The 18,813-nt window shown below is 37.3% G+C and overlaps 1 protein-coding gene and 2 long non-coding RNA genes across 4 annotated transcripts; 2 read left to right on the forward strand and 1 right to left on the reverse strand.

Moving 5' to 3' along the window:
* Positions 1–399: 399 nt before the first annotated feature.
* On the forward strand, positions 400–5,271 carry LOC141402435 (uncharacterized). Its single transcript, XM_073983718.1, has 2 exons — positions 400–1,705; positions 1,780–5,271. Exons 1-2 carry the CDS (start codon positions 722–724, stop codon positions 1,786–1,788), a joined length of 993 nt encoding a protein of 330 aa, XP_073839819.1. The 5' UTR covers positions 400–721; the 3' UTR covers positions 1,789–5,271.
* Positions 3,624–10,981, reverse strand: LOC141402439 (uncharacterized). Its single transcript, XR_012412632.1, has 2 exons — positions 7,130–10,981; positions 3,624–7,049 (listed from the first exon to the last, which is right to left on the reverse strand). It is a non-coding gene; the product is annotated as an uncharacterized lncRNA (long non-coding RNA).
* Positions 10,982–11,324: 343 nt separating this feature from the next.
* Positions 11,325–18,316, forward strand: LOC141402438 (uncharacterized). Of its 2 annotated transcripts, XR_012412631.1 has the most exons (3): positions 11,325–11,992; positions 12,056–17,768; positions 17,829–18,316. It is a non-coding gene; the product is annotated as an uncharacterized lncRNA (long non-coding RNA). The 2 variants fall into 2 exon arrangements; XR_012412630.1 differs by having other exon boundaries at positions 12,056–18,316.
* The last annotated feature ends 497 nt before the right edge of the window (positions 18,317–18,813 follow it).

The following is an 18,813-nucleotide window of genomic DNA, read 5'->3' on the forward strand; positions in this document are numbered from 1 at the left end:
AATAAGGATTTACATATGTATATGTGATTGATTGATTATGTTTCAACCAAGCGAGATATTTTAAGATAGTATTTCCTTCGTCGATGGTCAGACTAGCAAGGTTTCTTGAAACCAATTTCGTTAAAGTTTCTTTTCAAGTTTCGTTAGTGTCCACACACGTTAACGTGAAATTTAAGATTTTTTCGTGTCCCTTTATTTTACTATTCGCATTTGTTGTGTTTCTCATACCAAAAAACAAAGCAAACATATATAAATAAACTAAACAACAACACAAAATAATTAACATTTGTAGTAGAATTGGCATCATTGACAAAGGAAATACAACTATGTAAACGGATATCAATTACTGAGTAGTCTTAAGATCTATGTATTTGTATTTGATATACACAAAAATATGATGAAATAAAAAGAACGCCATTCTGTAGAGTGAAGCACAAGAGTTAACATCGTCAGGTGTGGTACAACCTAAGCCAAACGAACATTGTGAAATTAACAAAGAAAGAAAAAGGCTCCAGTAAAACAAAAATAGCTTAAGAAGTTAAGAAATTAATTGAATAGAACGGGGTTAAAAATTAAAACTTCAGAAAACTTCAGAAAAACTTCAGAAAACTTCAGAAAAAACTTCAGAAACTTCAGAAATAAAAAAAGAATAAAACTGCGAATCTAATAAAAAGAAAAAGAAGAAAATAATCAAAGTGGTGTTTAAAAGAGCAATACCAACATGACGACGCGTGAAGAAATAATGACGGAATTGAAGAACCTGGGAATATCATTTCCAGATACCGCAACTATAATGCAATTGCGAGAAATGTTAAAGAATGTAATTGGTGACAACGCAGCCAATAATACAAGTACAGCAGCTGCTTCAGCATCAGCAGAGGTAGCAACAGAAACGGAAACTGACATATTGGTAAGACATCTAGAAAACAAAATGAAAATACTCCGACTACAGAAGGAAGTAGAAGAGTTGGAAGAGCAGAAAGACTCAAAGCGCAAAACAACAGCTACATTTGCCGACATAGAAGGCGCGCTACCCAAGTTCAGCGGAGACAATGAAGAAAATATACTGAAGTGGGTACAGGAATTCGAGAAAGTTACCGAAGTGGTCGGCTGCACGTCAGCAGAAAAATTTTTGTTCGCACGCCGTATGATGGCGGGAAGCGCCATCTTGTTCATGCGAACATCGGTGTCTCGTGATTGGCCTGGATTTAAAGAAGAACTGTGTGCGGAGTTTAAGAGAGATCTTGGAGCCAAAGAAATTTTGAAAAAGTTGGAAAGCAGAGTATGGCGTAAAGGTGGTGAGAGTTTGCATAGATACGTGCTTATTATGCAGCAGATTGCGGAAGACGCTCCTATCAGTGAAGCCGAAAAAATTGAATATATCGTGGAGGGCTTACGTGACAAATCTCCGGCTGCATCTATTTTTTACAACGTGACGTCAATAGCCGAATTTAAGAATCTCATACCAAGATATGAGAAGTTGATGGATAATCGAGTGATGCAGAGTGGTGGAGCGATGGTTGCCTTACAAGATGTACGCTGTTTTAACTGTTCCGAATTTGGTCACTATGCAACCAATTGCCAAAAAGAAAAGAGACAAGCTGGATCATGTTTTAAGTGCGGAAAGATGGGGCATTTGAAAGCCCACTGCCCAGTGAGAGCTGTAGCCACTGTGCCCAACCATAACCCATTTTGTAACGTAAAGGTAAGAGTAGCTCTAGGCAGTAACATATCAGAGTCTAATTTCCGAAACGTTTATTCTCTTTTTGATACCGGTAGCCCTTGTAGTTTCGTGAGTATGTCGGTGGTACGGTTGTTGTGTCCAGGTTTAGAAGTCGAGAAGGAAAGCGTGTCACAGTTTAGAGGACTCGATGGGAAGCAGCTTAGAACGTGCGGCACAATACCGGCGACAATTGAATATGCAGGAAAAAGAAATACCCTTAGATTATATGTTTTAATGAATAATGCCCCTTGTGACTTAGTACTCGGTAGGGATTTTTTGTTTATGTTCTCAATATTTTTATATCTCAAAGATGAGTGTCCGGAACCCAATGAAATGAAACAAAATTCCGGAAATGATTTTTTTAAGTTGTGTGAGAAGTCGAAACCAAAAAGTGAATTGAATTCTGGATCGCTCATAATAAATAATGAAAATTATGAATCTGTGTATGATTTTGGCCTGCAGGACACTGGGGATAGGGAGGAAAAGGGGGATGATCATTTTCAAATGGTGAGCAACATCGATGTAGGAAAAGGAAAATTGGAGAAATTGGATGTTAACCCGAATCTCAAAGAAAAGGAAAGGGGCATGGTAAAAAAAGTAATCACGGAAAAATATTTTGAGATTTTTAAAGAAAGTCCAGAACCGTCTGAGTTTAGGGCAAATATTATATTGAATTCGGGAAACACAACCTATTGTTCACCTCGAAGGCTATCTTTCGCAGAAAAAGAGGAGGTGAAGAAAATTATTTCGGACTTATTAGAAAAGGGAATAATACGCCACAGCAAATCACCTTATGCCTCTCCGATAGTGTTAACAAAAAAGAAGAGTGGAGAAACAAGGATGTGTATTGACTATAGGTCACTAAATAAAATGATAGTTAGGGACAACTACCCAATTCCGTTAATAGAAGACTGCTTGGAACACCTTGAGGGAAAGTCGTGGTTTACAATCATGGACTTGAAATCGGGATTTTACCAAATCAGATTAGAAGAAGACGCTGTGAAGTATACATCTTTCGTAATTCCGAGTGGACAATACGAATTTTTAAGATTGCCTTTTGGACTTAAAAATGGACCGGCTATATTTCAGCGTTTTATTGCTGGCATTTTTAGAGACTTTTTAGACAGAAATGAGATAGTGATTTATATGGACGATATAGTGGTTGCGTCGAGAACTTTGGATGAGCACAAAGAACTTTTGGGAAAAATTTTAGAGCGGCTAGCTGAGCATGGTCTAAAACTTAAGCTGGAGAAATGTAAATTTGCATACTCGGAAATAGAGTATCTCGGATATAAGGTATCTAGAAAGGGAATTGAACCTTCCGAGGGACATTTGAAAGCCATCAAGGAATACCCAGAGCCGAAAAACGTAAAGGGGATGCAGGCGTTTGTGGGTCTCTGTTCATATTTTAGAAGATTTGTAAAAGGATTTTCAATAATAGCGAAACCATTGCATGACGCAACAAAGGATAATACTAGGTATGAGTTTTCGGACGAATGTAGACAGGCTTTTGAGACCCTTAAGAAATATTTAACATCTGGCCCTGTATTAGCGATATATAACCCTCGGAGGGAGACAGAATTGCATTGCGACGCTAGTGCAATAGGGTTTGGTTCCATCCTGGTGCAAAAACAAGATGATGGGTTATTTCATCCGGTAGCTTATTTTTCAAAAAGAACAACGGATGCAGAGTCACGCTATCACAGTTTCGAATTAGAGACCTTAGCAATTATATATTCGCTTAGAAGGTTCAGAGTTTACTTGGAGGGGATTAATTTCAAAATTGTGACAGATTGTAACTCACTTGCGCTAACCTTATCCAAGAGGAACTTAAATAGTAGAATTGCGAGGTGGGCACTGGAACTAGAAAACTTTAATTACACTATAGTGCACAGGCCAGGGACTAAGATGAGTCATGTAGATGCCCTCTCACGGGTAGATAAGGAGGGTGGAGATGTGGTGGCGACTATTGAAACGGAGGACATTGAGTTTCAGTTATGTGCGGCGCAGGCTAGGGATAAACTAATAAGTGAGTTAAAGTCGGGTTTGGAAGAAGGGAATGTGCGAGGGTATGATATGGTAAATGGTGTAGTGTACAAAGAAACAAAGGATGGGTTAAGGTTTTATGTCCCCGTAGAGATGGAAACAGAGGTAATCAGAACTACCCACGAAAAAATAGGGCATTTGGGTGTAGACAAATGTTACCTTAAGATGAAAGACCATTATTGGTTTCCTCACATGAAAGAAAAAATAGAAAAGCATAGGAGAAATTGCCTGAAATGCATAATGTACTCAGCCCCACATAGACCTAATGCAAGACAGTTGCATAATATTCCGAAAGAGCCTAGGCCTTTTCACACAATTCATTTAGATCATTTAGGACCTTTACCGTCACTTCAGTCTAAAAGGAAGCATATCCTGGTAATTATTGATGCGTTCACAAAGTTTGTTAGATTATATCCAGTATTGTCCACGAGTACTAAGGAAGTCAAGGCAGCATTGTTAAAATATTTTGACTATTATAGTCGACCGGTGAGATGTATAACGGACCGCGGAAGTTGCTTCACATCGGGGGAATTTTCAGAATTTTTAGCGGAGAGGAATATTGATCATGTGAAGGTAGCAGTACATTCCCCCCAAGCGAACGGTCAGGTCGAAAGAGTAAATAGAACCTTGGTGGGAATGTTAGCTAAATTCAGTGAGCCGGTGGCGCATTCAGATTGGGCAAAGCAATTGAGCAAGATAGAGTTTGCTTTTAATAACACAGTCAATCGGTCAATAGGAGACACGCCAAGTAAATTATTGTTTGGCGTTCCTCAAAGGGGAGAAATTATCGACAAGTTATCTGAATACCTGGAGGAAAACTTTTTGGGCCCGGGGAGGGGTATTCAGGAAATAAGAGATAAGGCTGCCGTTTGCATTGCGAGGTCGCAGGAGTATAGTGCGAAAAGGGCACAGGAGAAAGGAGGTGCAGTTAACTCATACAGTGTAGGGGATTTTGTAGTTATCCGAAATGTGGATACCACCGTGGGTGTAAATAAAAAATTATTGCCTAAGTTTAAAGGGCCCTACGTGATACATAAGGTGCTACCGAACGATCGCTACGTAGTGAGAGACATTGAGAACTGCCAAATTACACAGATTCCTTATGATGGTGTTATTGAGGCCTGCAATATGAGGCTCTGGAAATCGGAAGACTCTGGTTGAGTTGCCTAGGGCTTCTCTTCCCTAGTATTGTATTATTTTGTATATAGTAGCATGTAATTAAATTAAGTATCTGGTGACCGGGTCGGTCAGTACCGTCAGGTTAGCCGAGCTGTAGTAGAATTGGCATCATTGACAAAGGAAATACAACTATGTAAACGGATATCAATTACTGAGTAGTCTTAAGATCTATGTATTTGTATTTGATATACACAAAAATATGATGAAATAAAAAGAACGCCATTCTGTAGAGTGAAGCACAAGAGTTAACACATTAATAATTAAATTAATAGTAATAGCTAAATTTTGTCTATTTCATTAATAAAATGTTTTTGTTAAATCTTTTTATGCTTGTTTCGTTGTTAACGTTGGCTTGAGAAAATCACAATGAAAGAAAATGGAAGAAAAAATCTTGCAACGAACAACAAGAAGAGGCAACACAACAAACACAGAAAACCATGTACATGGGTTTCACTACTTCATACCCCTCGCCTATAAACTTGACGTCGCCATGTTGAAATCGTGCTAGTCTGACCATCGACTTCTTCCTTTTACGATTTTATTCTTTAATGCCACTTTATGCATGATGTAGGTGAGGCGTTAAGAGATGTCAAGGATGTTGCCGCCAGAGAAAGGCACATTGAGAATGTAGATTATTCGGATTCGAACTGCTCCAAAAAAGCAACTTTTGGGGTAACATAAAATGTCAAAAGTTGTAAACAAGGCGAATTTAATTCTATCAATTAAATGTTGATTAGCATAGCTAAGCAAGTACTGCAACGCTGTACTGGAAGAACCTTTGTCTTCTCATGTAGATGGTCCACTGAGGACATGAGCAGGCAACCTGTTGCAATTCTCAGGTTGGGATTCTGACAGGTTTGAATATTTTCCCGTGGCGTTCAACTTATATTCCCGGACCACCCTGGCGCCGCACAGTTTACCACAGACAGCCAGCTAGGGACTTGAGGACCTTCTTCCTACATCTCAGCTTGACGAGGATAGTTGTGACATGCGCGGACGACATGAACATGCTGTCGAATGTGACCCCTACAATCTTGGGATAGTTGGTGGTAGGAATTCTGATAGCATCGACCCTGACGGTTCAACTCACTGCTCACCTCCACCATCCATGTTGTTAACAGAGGGGCGAAGATTGGTGGTCTCTTTTCTTCTTTATTTGCAAATCCGTTATCCGGATATAAGCGATCATACAATAGAATTATAAATGTGTTAATATAATTTCATATTTATATTATAATGATTATTCAGGCATAAACAGCTCTTTATTTCTTGCAGCCGAAATCACATTTCCTTCATCTCGGCAGCCTGTCCAGTCTTGGATATTTTTCATCCAGTTCAGTTCTCTTCTACCTCTTCCTCTTTTTCCTTCTATTTTACTTTTTATAATGGTTTGCGGAAACTTATATTTGTCATTTCTCATGAGATGTCCCAGGTATGCAATTTTTCGAGATTTGGAATGTTGCAGCAGTTGTCTTTCTAATCCCATTCTTCTTAGAACCTCCTGATTTGATATACGGTCGGTCCAGGGTATTTTTAAAATCCTTCGGTAGACCCATATTTCGAAGGATTCAACCTTTTTCTCATCGGTAATTTTGATGATCCTCGTCTCAACTGCGTAGAGTAGTACAGGCCAGATATAGCATTTCACAAATCTGACTTTTGTTGAGAGGCTTATGTCGTGGTTTGTTAATATGTACTTTTTATACCCTACACCACTATGTGGGGAGGGTATTATAAGTTGGTTTTGGCCAAAAAGTTTGTAACGCATCGAAATAATGGTCGTAGACCCATACTTATATATATATCAAAATGAATGTCTCGACGAGCTGAGTCGATCTGGCTATGTGTGTCCGTCCGTCAGTCCGTCCGTCTGTCCATCTAAACCTTGTAATCACGCTACAGGCCGCAATTTTGATCGGATCGTCACGAAATTTTGGATGTTGATGGGGGTCCCGGTGGGGAAGAAGCCTATTGATTTTGGTGATGGTCGGATAATATTTAGGGGTCGGAATGGGCAAAAAAACTTATGTGGATAAAAAGACAACGTTTTTTTCCAAAGCGAATATCTCAGCTTCTATATGCGGTATACCAAAAGCAAAACCTGACAATGAAAGTAGAAAATATTAGCGGTATTCACTCATTGTGGTAGATTTACAACTCTTGTTAATGTACTATATGTACCAGGGTTTTTTACAACGAAGTGTGAATGTCTTTTTTGTGAATATCGTAAACAAATCAAAGCATCTTAACGTCGTCGTAAGTCTATCTTTTAGTTTCAGTTTTATTACACTTTTTTCATAAAAATTGTTTTTTTCTTGTACTCCATTCTTTTATTCTTTTTATTTTTCCCATTTTTCTACCAAAAAAACAAAACTCCGACATAAATAAAACTCACAACAAAGTGACGACACAACAATCAGCTGTTCTACACCCTTGTAAAAGTACAATGAAATGTTTACAATACTTTTAGGTCGAGTAAATTAACAACCCTGTGGTAAATTACTCTTTCATGTATTTTGTTGTTGTGGTATTAGGTGTGTACGATAACCCAATAATTTGTACAAATTCGTACAAATTTTTGCTGAATGCTGTTCGATAACAAAATTATCCAGCAAAAGAGAGCGAGTTTGGAGAGATTTTTGGAGAGTTTTGTGACTGAGAACTTGCAAATTTTTGCTGGGAAAATTTGTCCCGCAAAAATTTGCAAGTCTGATCAGCTGACTTTTAATCACATGTTCAATGTAAACAAATCGAAATGTTAACATTTTCGACCAAGAAAATTTCACGATTGCACATTTTTTTAGATTCTAAAGCGTTGTGGATAGGATTAAAGCATTAAATAAGTAAAGTGCAATTTTAAAATTTATGTTTTTGTTCCGTTTGGTTTAAAATATCAAAAGAAACAAAAACAAATTTCATACATTTTCGGAAACAGCTGACTTTCTTGCAAGTTTTTGCAAAATGCTGTTCGATAACTTTCTGCAATTTTTCTTGCTTGAGAGAGTAAAATTCACTGAGAGAGGTTGCTGGAACTGACTGAGTAATTATTGCTGGGAAAGTTATCGTACACACCTATTGTAAACACTTGTAGATCTACAACATTAACAAGATGTACAAGATCTACAATGCCACTTTACAAACATGAGTGAATACCGCTATTACCTTTCTAATGATGTAAAGTAGGTTCTTGTAGGTGATCAAACAACGAAGATATCACAATAGTCGCAAATAAACACCAAATTGTCGTGTTTGTGATTTTAGTTATAATGACGAATATCACAGCTTTGGCTGGGGACTTTCCAAAAGCAAAGCCTGACTATGATTTAAACTAGGTCGGCGTAGGTGACCAAATAGCGGAGATATCACAATAGTCGGTAATTCATCCCATTTTTCCATTTTTTTGGAAATCACGCTACAGGCCGCAACTTTGATCGGATCGTCACGAAATTTTGAGAGTTAATGGGGATCTCAAAGAGGAAGAAGCCTATTGATTTTGGTGAGGGTGGAATAATATTTAGGGGTCGGAATGGGCAAGAAACTTATTTGGATAAAAAGACAACGTTTTTTTCCAAAGCTAATATCTCAGCTTCTATAAGGGGTATACCAAAAGCAAAACCTGACAATGAAAGCAGAAAATATAATCTTTCTAACGATGTAAAGTAGGTTCTCGTGGGTGATCAAACAACGAATAGTCAAGTAATAGAGATATCGCAATAGTCGTTAATGCATCCCTTTTTTCCACTTTTTCTGCAATCACACTACAGGTCGGAATTTTGATCGGATCATCACGATCACAGAGATAGAAGCCTATTGATGTTGGTGATGTCAAATATAAAGTTAAATATTAATTATTTTGATTCAGTTCGCCTTAAGTCATTTGGTATAAAAGCCAGATAGGTGAAAACTTTCGTATCTCCATAAAAGAAATGTTTTCGAGTGAAAAGATTATTCACAGAGTTAGTGGTGTAGGGTATCACATAGTCGGCCCCGTACCGACTATAGCCTTTTCTCACTTGTTTATATTTGAAAAAGGCATCTCTGGCCATCACTATACGTCGTTTAATTTCGTTTGACGAATCCCATTTTTCGTTTAATAATACCCCAAGATATGTAAAATTTGTGACTCGTTCAATATTATTATTTTTAATTTTTAGTGTGGTGTTATATTGATCGTTCTTCCTACTCACAATCATGTATTTGGTTTTTTTAATGTTTATTTTTAGGCCATACATTTCGCTCACACAAGTAACTTTGTCTATGAGCTTTTGTAGACCAGATATGCTGTCAGCTATTATTGCAGTGTCATCTGCATAGCGTATGTTGTTGATTACTATACCATGTACTTTTACTCCTATTCGTTCACTTTCAATGGCTTCCTTAAATATTTTCTGGGAATAAATGTTGAACAGCAAAGGGGACAATATGCATCCCTGTCTCACTCCTCTTGATATTTCAATTTCGTCTGTTGGTTCACTGTTTATCTCCATCCGAGCTTTTTGATTCCAATACAAGTTTTTTATGCATCTTATTTCTTTTTCCCCAACTCCAATGTCCTTCAATATTTTGATTAGCTTGTCGTGCTGAACGGTGTCAAAAGCCTTTTCGTAATCTATGAAGTAGAGGAAAGCATCTTTTTGGACATCTCTGCATTTCTGCACCAGTATCAGCATGGACAGCAAAGCTTCTCTCGTCCCCATGCCTTCTTTGAACCCAAACTGTGAGTTTCCCATAGCTTTTTCACATGCAGAATATATTCTTGTGTGTATTATTCTCAGAAATATTTTTAGAATGTGGCACATAAGGCTAATGAGTCTGTACTCACTGCATTTCCTTGCATTAGACTTCTTTGGTATTGCTACAAAGGTCGATAGTAACCAGTCATGTGGGTATTGATCAGTGTCATATACATAATTAAAAAGTTTTATTGGTATATTGCGTTCATCTACTAGTTTCAGCATTTCGGACGGGATTTGATCAGGTCCTGTCGATTTCTTGTCCTTTAGTGTTATAATTGCTTGTTCTACTTTGGTGGTAAGATCAGTCAAATAGGAGTTCAGCCTTTCACAAATGAAATCAGGGAAGGTACCTGACGCCAATATCGTACATTCATCCGCATACGTTACGATCTCAATGCCGACTGGAGGGGGTGGTATACAGGATAGATAGAGGTTAAATAGTTCTGGAGATATAACCCCACCTTGGAACTCCCTGCTTCACACTATGGGGCTTGGAGTTCTTGTTCCTGAATTACGACAGGCGTCCACATATATAATTGATTATCCAACGTTTCAAATTTGGCCCGAGGATTGTCTGTTCGATGTCTGCAAACAGCACGGAGTGCTTGACATTATCAACGGCTTTGTTTGAGTCTTAGAAAAATATGTGTGGAGATGGCGTGCTGGATTTATGGTTCCGGTCCAATCCGGTACGGAATAACCTGCTGCCGAGGGATTGGCAGCGCTGTTGTCGTGCTATATTGCTTACGGAACCCATGCTGTTGATCGGCAACTGGATAGCGGGCGACAAAAGCGATATTGCCATACCGACCATTTTCCAAACTTTGGAAAAGATGTGATGTGTTAAATTAATTAAATTTAAATTATTGACTTTACTTAACTGATTTGATTTTTAAACTGTTATCCCATAAAAGCAACCGATAGTTTCCATTCATTTTAATATGACGAATAAATACGAATATACACCTTAATATTCATTATATCAGCCATTTGTTTTCATTCACTTCTCTCCTTCTTTTCACAAACTTTTTGTTTGTTTCACAACAATGTAATACAAATCTACATTTCAAAATCGTTTAAAGAATCACATTTCTGAAATATAAGCATTCTTCTATGGTGCAAATAAATGGGCATTCAGCAAATATGAAAAAATACTTTGCACAGTGAAGTGGTTTCATTAAAATGTTAAAACTTGCATTGGACGAACGATTAAAGAAAATTTAGCACATAAAGCAATCTTTGAAAAAATTTTCAAGCGTTGACCTTTTGCTTTACTTACCTCCAAATCAAGATACATATGTATGTATGTATGTATATTCGGCAATATAATTAATTGATTTTATGTCAAAAGTGGATGTGTTTGTTTTATTTATGGAGGATCCGAAGATAGTTGAAGCCATTGACTAGACGTCGTGAGCATTGGTATTATTCCAGTTGTTGCCAGACAGACTTTTTTAAATATCAAATAACTTTTAAATTATTCGCCTTTTCTTAATTTCAAATGGAACACAATGAGAAGTTTTTTTAAAAAGTAATAAATTAATTTGAAATTTTATTTACAATGTTAACAATGTTTTTTAATTGAATCCACTGTGCTTTGTTATACACACCCAATTACAAAGTAACGAAAAGCTCTGTGAATCTTAAGAACGCAAAAAAGGTAACAATTATTAGTAGCAAAAATGTCTTACTTTTGGGCCTACCTATTATTATTAGTGGCTCTTCAAAATTCGTGTACAGCACAACTTTCGGATTTTTTGCAAATCTCAGTGCCAAGTGAATTTAATGAAAATTATTGGTTGCCAACAAATTATTATTCGGCTCTCAATCATCAGTATTTAATCCATTATCAAAGACAACAGTTTAACTTTATGAAATACAAACATTTCGAAAGAGCCAGATATCCATGAACTTTGTTGCGGTGAATGAAAAAGAGAAGAAAAATCTGAATATTTTTCTAAGAAAATTAATCAAAAAGAACTACTGATGAATGCATTTAAAGACATCAAGGTTAACTTAAGCACACAACCTTGTAAACGGCTGCATGTAGTGGAATGTTTAATGAATGGTTTTGTTAATATACTACACAATCATTATAAGTGTTGTAAATGAGAACAGATGACGATCGGAGGAATATAAATTGGCGTACGTTTCCAGAATGAACAATGGTCCAAATTGTACTAGGTCCGGATTTCAACCCCTTGCGGAACAATAAATGGAAAATTATTGTGGTTAAACATTTCGAACTTTTTGTGGTGACAATTACTCCTATTTAACATTGTCACTCACCCCTGCGTATCTTGGAAAGGTATTTCCCAGAACAGTTTTTTTTATCCCATTTAAACTAAATCAGAACGGTTTCTATTTGCAGGGTTGATCCGAAAGAATGTTGTCATTGCAAATTAATACATTGAGATCCACTACTGCCTATCTTGAAATGTTTTCCTGTATAATAATATACCCAGTATATGAACAAAACAGAGTCTGCCCAAAAAGTCTAATCTTAGTTTTTTGGTCTGTTCTGTGATCGGAAAAATTCAGAACCTGTCGTCGAACAAATCACCCTTAGTAGGTCTAAATCGTTCGATAGAGAACCCCGAGAGTGTTAGGGCGAGAAGGACGACTGCGCAACGTCGTATAATAGCTCCCTCAGCAGGGGAGGAACCACTACAATTTACGATGAGCGATATTGCAAATGTCATCCGAAACCAGAAATCATCGAAAGCGTTGGACGCAGACGGAATATCTATGATAATGCTTAAGCAACTTGATGAAGTCGGATTTGAGTATTCGACAAGTGTCCTCAATTTGTCGTTAGCCACTCATATTGTACTAGAAGCCTGGAAAGTTGGTAGGGTAATCCTGCCACTGAAGCCAGGCAAGGAGGCCAGCAGAGGCGAATCGTGCAGGCCTATCTCCCTCCATGATTAGAAGCAGTTGCCTAACATCAGAATGGATTCCGAAAAGAGTACAGCTCCACAACAGCATTACACGCCATATTCACACATATCCGTCGAGAATTGAACCAAAACAGGCCATGCGACCAAACAGTTATAGTTTCCCTTGACCCGTCGAAGGTCTTCCATACCGTCAACCTTAGCAAGCTGTTCGAGCACATAAAGAAAGTAGTCTTCCCTCCATCGTATCAACTATATATGTGTGGACACCAGTCCTTTTTTGAATTCAGAAATCAGAATTCCAATACCTGTAGAGTGAAACGGGAAGTTCCCCAAGGCGGGGTGATATCGCCGGAACTGTTTAACCTCTGCCTCTCTCAAATGCCACACCGTCCTGACAGTATAGAGATCGTAAAGTATGAAGATGATTGTACGATCTTGACGTCGAGTCCTAAATACCTACAAAGCTGACTCAGTGCAGTTCTTCCATCCGAGGAATATGCAAATATCCGCCGCTAAATCCACTGCCACGCGATCCAGCATCAGGAGTGCTGAAATGAGGCTCACTGCATGTAACTGCTTGTTTGAGTCATTCGCCAAGCCATAGCAAGTTTCTCAAGTCATCGGCCGGCAGCACTTGAGGTATTGACAAAGAAACCTTGTTGATGCAAATGTTACCGCTACGCCGTGGAAGAATATTTAAACTTGTCAGAATGCCGCCCAGAGTTCCTCCTTATGTCACCAGTGTACCATCTTCATGAGGAGACGAAGCTTTTACCGGTGCAACAGCTCAACAGAATGTCGATGCAGTACCTGCTTGGGTGTTACCACCGTGAAAATCCCTGCCACAATCTAGTAGACAGCTTCTCCCACCCAGACACGCCAGGAGAGATCTTCTTGATCTAGAGAGAGGTCCAATGGTACGGGCTTCTCGCTCAAGATCAATGAGCAAAGGTGCAATGTGAATGCCGTACTCGTAGAACATCCCCTATACATCACAGCAGTAGAATGCCAGCTGCAAAAATGAGTGGTTTAGTCCAAATAAGATCTGGATGATGCAGCCGCCTTAATCGTATTGGGCCCGAACTAATAGCACGATACCTGATTCGGAACAAGTGTCGTTTAGGGGCACCTCACGGATCAGTCCGAAATTTTAACCATAGGTAGCCCTTGGGACCCTGAACACAACGATATTTAATTTTCCGGGGGAAGTCCATACTTCCCGAGATATGGGTCTTGACATTTCGGAGATTTCGTACTTGTAACAGGTCGTTTATGGGCACCTCTTGGATCAGGCTGAAATTTTTACCATTATTAGCCCTTGGGACGCTGAACACAATGATATATAGTTTCCCGGGGGAAGTCCATACTTCCCCAGATATGGGTCTTGACATTTCAGACAGGGACAAAAGTGGGATACGCGATCAAAACCCTCTTTTAAATTGAAAGTGTTCTTAAGTAGCCGGCTTTCGGCCGGGGATTTAAGACTTTATCCTATGGATATTTGTCATTATCCTACGGGAGGCTACGCAAACAAAACTTTCTTGTAAATTTAAAGTTTCCTAAGTAGCCGGCTTTGAACAGGAATTTAATACATTCTCCTATAAACAGGTGTAAAAATAGGTCGCGTGCATAAAAGTACTTTCCATAAGCTTTAAAATGATGCCCATATTGCCCACGTTAGAATTGTAAAATGTCAAGACCCATATCTCGGGAAGTATGGACTTCCCCCCGGAAAATTATATATCGTTGTATTCAGGATGCCAAGGGCTACCTACTCCCAATCCGAGAGGTGCCCCTAAACGACATTTAAGCCCCTGATTCTTTATGGACGCAGCCGGTCCAGGGGCCTAATTATGTGATTCGATTCGATCGAGAATTTACACGTGAATAAGTTTTCGACACGAGAAAAAAACGGCATGATAAGACTCGATCGAAATCACTGATCGAATGTTTCGAGAGTAACCGGTAATCGAACTATGTGTTCTTTGGGGAAAGTTATGAAGGTAGACGTCAAAAAATGTGTTTATTTCAAATCAAAAACTAAAAAACAAAATTATGAATGAAAAAATGTAAATATTTGTGGAATTTTTTGAACAATACATTGAATAATAATTTCGGAATGAAGTAGTGCTAAGAAAATATGAAAATTATTAATGTTTGCAAAATTGTTTTGTCATTCTTGTTACAGATTGCTAATACATCTACCTTAATAATTCTCTCTAAAAATAAATGAGAGAATTTGGTGGGTGTTTTGCGTTAGCCTCTCTGAGAGAGTATTTCCTTTGGTAAACAACGGGGGATGAACTATTTAAAATGCACTTTATTAAAAGTTGTTCACCTATAAAATAAAGCCTATTAATATTAAATAATTTTTTGTTTTGCAGAAATGTTTTTTTTCAACTTATATTTTAACGACTGCAAACACTAATTTTTGGTTAATGATAGCATGCATATGTATTTATTTTAATTATAATTTTATCACAATTTCTTAAAACGACTGAAAAGGACTTTTCCCAATTTCTCTTATTTTGTGTAAAAAATGCTCACAATTATTTACTAATATCATTTTTCCTCTATAAACAACAATTTTTTACATTTTAAACACAAATACAATAAGAAATCTTTCATTTTGTTTGTTTACGATAGGCCATTTGGCTACGAGAAATTACTCGCAAATTTATGCTCAATTTCTCGATAATTTTACTCGATAACGAATGTTGTCATCCCAACTTTGAGTACTCGGGTCGAAACAACTCGATGTCGAATCACGTAATTAGGCCCCAGGTTACAGAATTTTTGAACCTGGACACAAAAGAAATCGTAACCAGATAACTGAAAAAGATATAAGAATGAACATATTTGTGTTTCTACGATAAAAACAAACATCTCGAAGGGACACGGAAGATTTCTACGCATAAAAATAAATGCACACATCAACAAACATCCCGAAGAAATAAGGGAGACTTTTTCGCATATCAATGAGTGCATCCCGATTCACATTAGCTAAATGATCTGGACCTACTTTTTATCGCCGAATACAAACGGCTTGTCTTAAGACACCACTTCTTGAGAAGCTGTGACACAGGTTCAATTCAATTCAATTTATTTTCATAAATGGGAACCTAGCCCATAGGGCCAAGAGCGGTTCCAAAAGCTACAAAACATACACTACTCCAAAAGCTTAAAACTAACAATACATTAAATTTAATAGTCTTAAAATTCATTAACAGGATGTAATTAAAGAAAATATGAAGATCTGTTTAGTAAATCAGCTAAGCAATATTAAAAATAAGGAACATAAACAATCATAACAAAAATTTGTACTGGTCGAAAAATTATTAATCTTCAAAATCACTCCGATTGAAATATTCAAATAACTTTCTTTTATAACAGATTAAGGAGCCACTGAATGTCTTAAGATCTTGCGGTAAACCATTGAACACACGGGCAACCCGTACCAAAAAGGATTTTTCCAAAAAAGGGGTCAAACGCGGTATATGAATTTGTTTATTCCTCTCCGATCTACTAAAAACAAATAACTCTAAAACAGAGGAAGGGGCTTTGATTTGTATCACCTTAAAGAAAAACAACATGCACCTAATATTCAGAAAAGCATCAAACGAACTACCAAGAAATTCTTCTACATACGAAGAAATATGATCACGACGTTTAAGCACGAAAATATAACGCATGACCCTATTAAACAATAGCTTAAGCTTACGCAAAACGTAGCCACAACTTCCACCAACAACCTCAATACAATACAAAAAATGCGGCATTATCAATGCATGTACTACCTGTATCCTAATTTTCTTAGGTAGGACAATATCCAAACAGTACAACTTTCTTAAAATAAAGTTTACCTTGGAAACTAAACAATTAACATGCAGATCAAACTCCAAACCACTATCAAGCAACAAACCAAGACACTTCATCGAGCTTACAACATCTATAGACTCCCTATAGATGGAAACATTTATAGAACTCTCTTGGAAGTTGCCAAAAAACATAGCCTTAGTCTTACTAGTATTTATTGAGAGCCCATTGTTGGACAACCACGTGACTAACATATTAATATTAAAATCAATAGAAGACTGCAAAACATCCATAAAAACATATTCCCCTTTAAACAAAACCTGTATATCATCAGCAAAGGCAAATGACATACAATTTCTACTATTAATACAACCAAACAAATCATTAATATACATTATAAACAACAAAGGCCCAAGGACAGAACCTTGGGGCACACCACTACTCACAGGTAGCATACTCGAAACACAATTTTTACAACTCACATATTGCAACCTCCGGAACAAATACGAAAAGATAAGCTTACACGCTGAAGACGAAAAATTAAAAAAAAACGATGCAACTTCTTAATCAAAATGAAGTGATTAATTTTGTCAAAGGCCTTTTCAAGGTCCAAAGACAACAGAACACAACAACCACCCCCACCAACAGTCTTCCTCACATTGTCAGTCAATCCAACAAGGAGGGACGTTGTACTACGGTTACATCTAAATCCATACTGGCTATCATGCAACAGTGATAGCTCATTGATGTAACTCAGCATTTGATCTTTCAATATATGCTCAACCATCTTTGAGATTATCGGCATAATTGATATAGGTCTATAATCCCGAGAATCATTACTTTTCCGTATAGGCACTACTTTAGAAATTTTCCAACCTGAGGGGAACGTAGACACAGTTAACATCGTATTAACAATATACACCAAATGACGTCCAATTAAAGGGAACACAAGTCTCAGAAATTTAAGCTGAAAACCATCATAACCAACTGCTTTAGATTTAATCTTATAAAACGCATTTACAATTTCAGCCAAATCAACAGCACGAAACGAAAAACCATCATAAACACTATCAGGAATACAAGAAACATCAAATTCATTCACCGTTTGATTAGACACAATACCCAACAAAGTTTCAACTCAACTTACACGCGATTCGTATGGACGAGCAACAACCATAAACAAATTGCAAGCGATGCCATGTTTTCTCTTAAAAAAAATTTAACACGTAACAAAACGACCCTCAACGGATAGATTCTGGTTGGTACTTTTGTGATCACCCCACAAGCGTTGGGGGCCACAATCCTACACCTGTAGATTGAGTTAGAAGCCTGACTAAACAGAAAACGAACTCACGATTATAAATGAAAGTCTGTATGAAATTTTTCTATAAACTTCATTTTACTAAACTAATACTTTCGTTGGATAAGGTGCGGAAAAAATGTTGGGTTGGAATTGGTAATTCGCCGCCATAAGCGTTTAGGACAATGAGTCATACGCTACTAATGCCGCCCAACAAAACCCACGTAACTGACAACCGGGTCTTCGTGGACACAGCCTGCACGAGTTGAATCCTTCCCAATTCTGAAACTGAAACCTATTAAGAATTTTACACAAACACACATCATGAAGTTAATATAACATTGGAAAAATAAAAAGTACGTATTTTTAGAAAAATTTTTGGTTTGGTCCAGAAAAATTGTTATCGTTGTAAAAATTGCTTTTAGCAGTATATTAAATTTTTGTTAGGTTATGTTTTAGGTTTTAAGGTTATATAATATTACCGTATTATATGTATATCAAAACTATCCCAGTATTTTCATATTAAAAATTGATTAACTTTATTATTGTATAATTATTGTGCATGTTAACAAATTATTGTATTTTTTCAAATATAATCTTTATATATAAAACTCAATTGTCGTTTGTTGGTAATTGAATCAGTTGAAAACGGCTGGAGCGATTTGGATAATTTTTTGTGGAAATGTTGGTCATAGTCCTGTTTAGGTTTTTATGCAAAGAAAAATTGGCCACGCCCACTTTTCCGCCCACTTTTATAAATATGTTATATCTACGAAACTACTCAACAGATTTTCCTGAAATTTTCAGGGAACGTAGAGTGATGGCCCCCTGTTGAAATAGGCTACACATTTGGTTGAATTTCGGATCGGGCGGGGTACCTCCCCTATGCCCTATTTTTGTAAAAATGCAATATTTGCAACAATTACAAATGTATCGCTTTGAAAATTAATTTCCGAGTCAATGCCGATTGTGTCTCCGACCTTACGTGCTTATTTGGGACATTAAGACTGGACAACGCCCACTTTTTTAAATGTGTTATATCTACGAAACTACTGAATCGATTTTCCTGAAACTTTCAGCGAATGTACAGGGTTGGTCCCCGATAAAAAAAGG

Source organism: Musca autumnalis, unplaced genomic scaffold, assembly GCF_047663935.1.
Source record: "Musca autumnalis isolate F117 unplaced genomic scaffold, ASM4766393v1 scaffold_4, whole genome shotgun sequence".
Taxonomy (NCBI): domain Eukaryota; kingdom Metazoa; phylum Arthropoda; class Insecta; order Diptera; family Muscidae; genus Musca; species Musca autumnalis.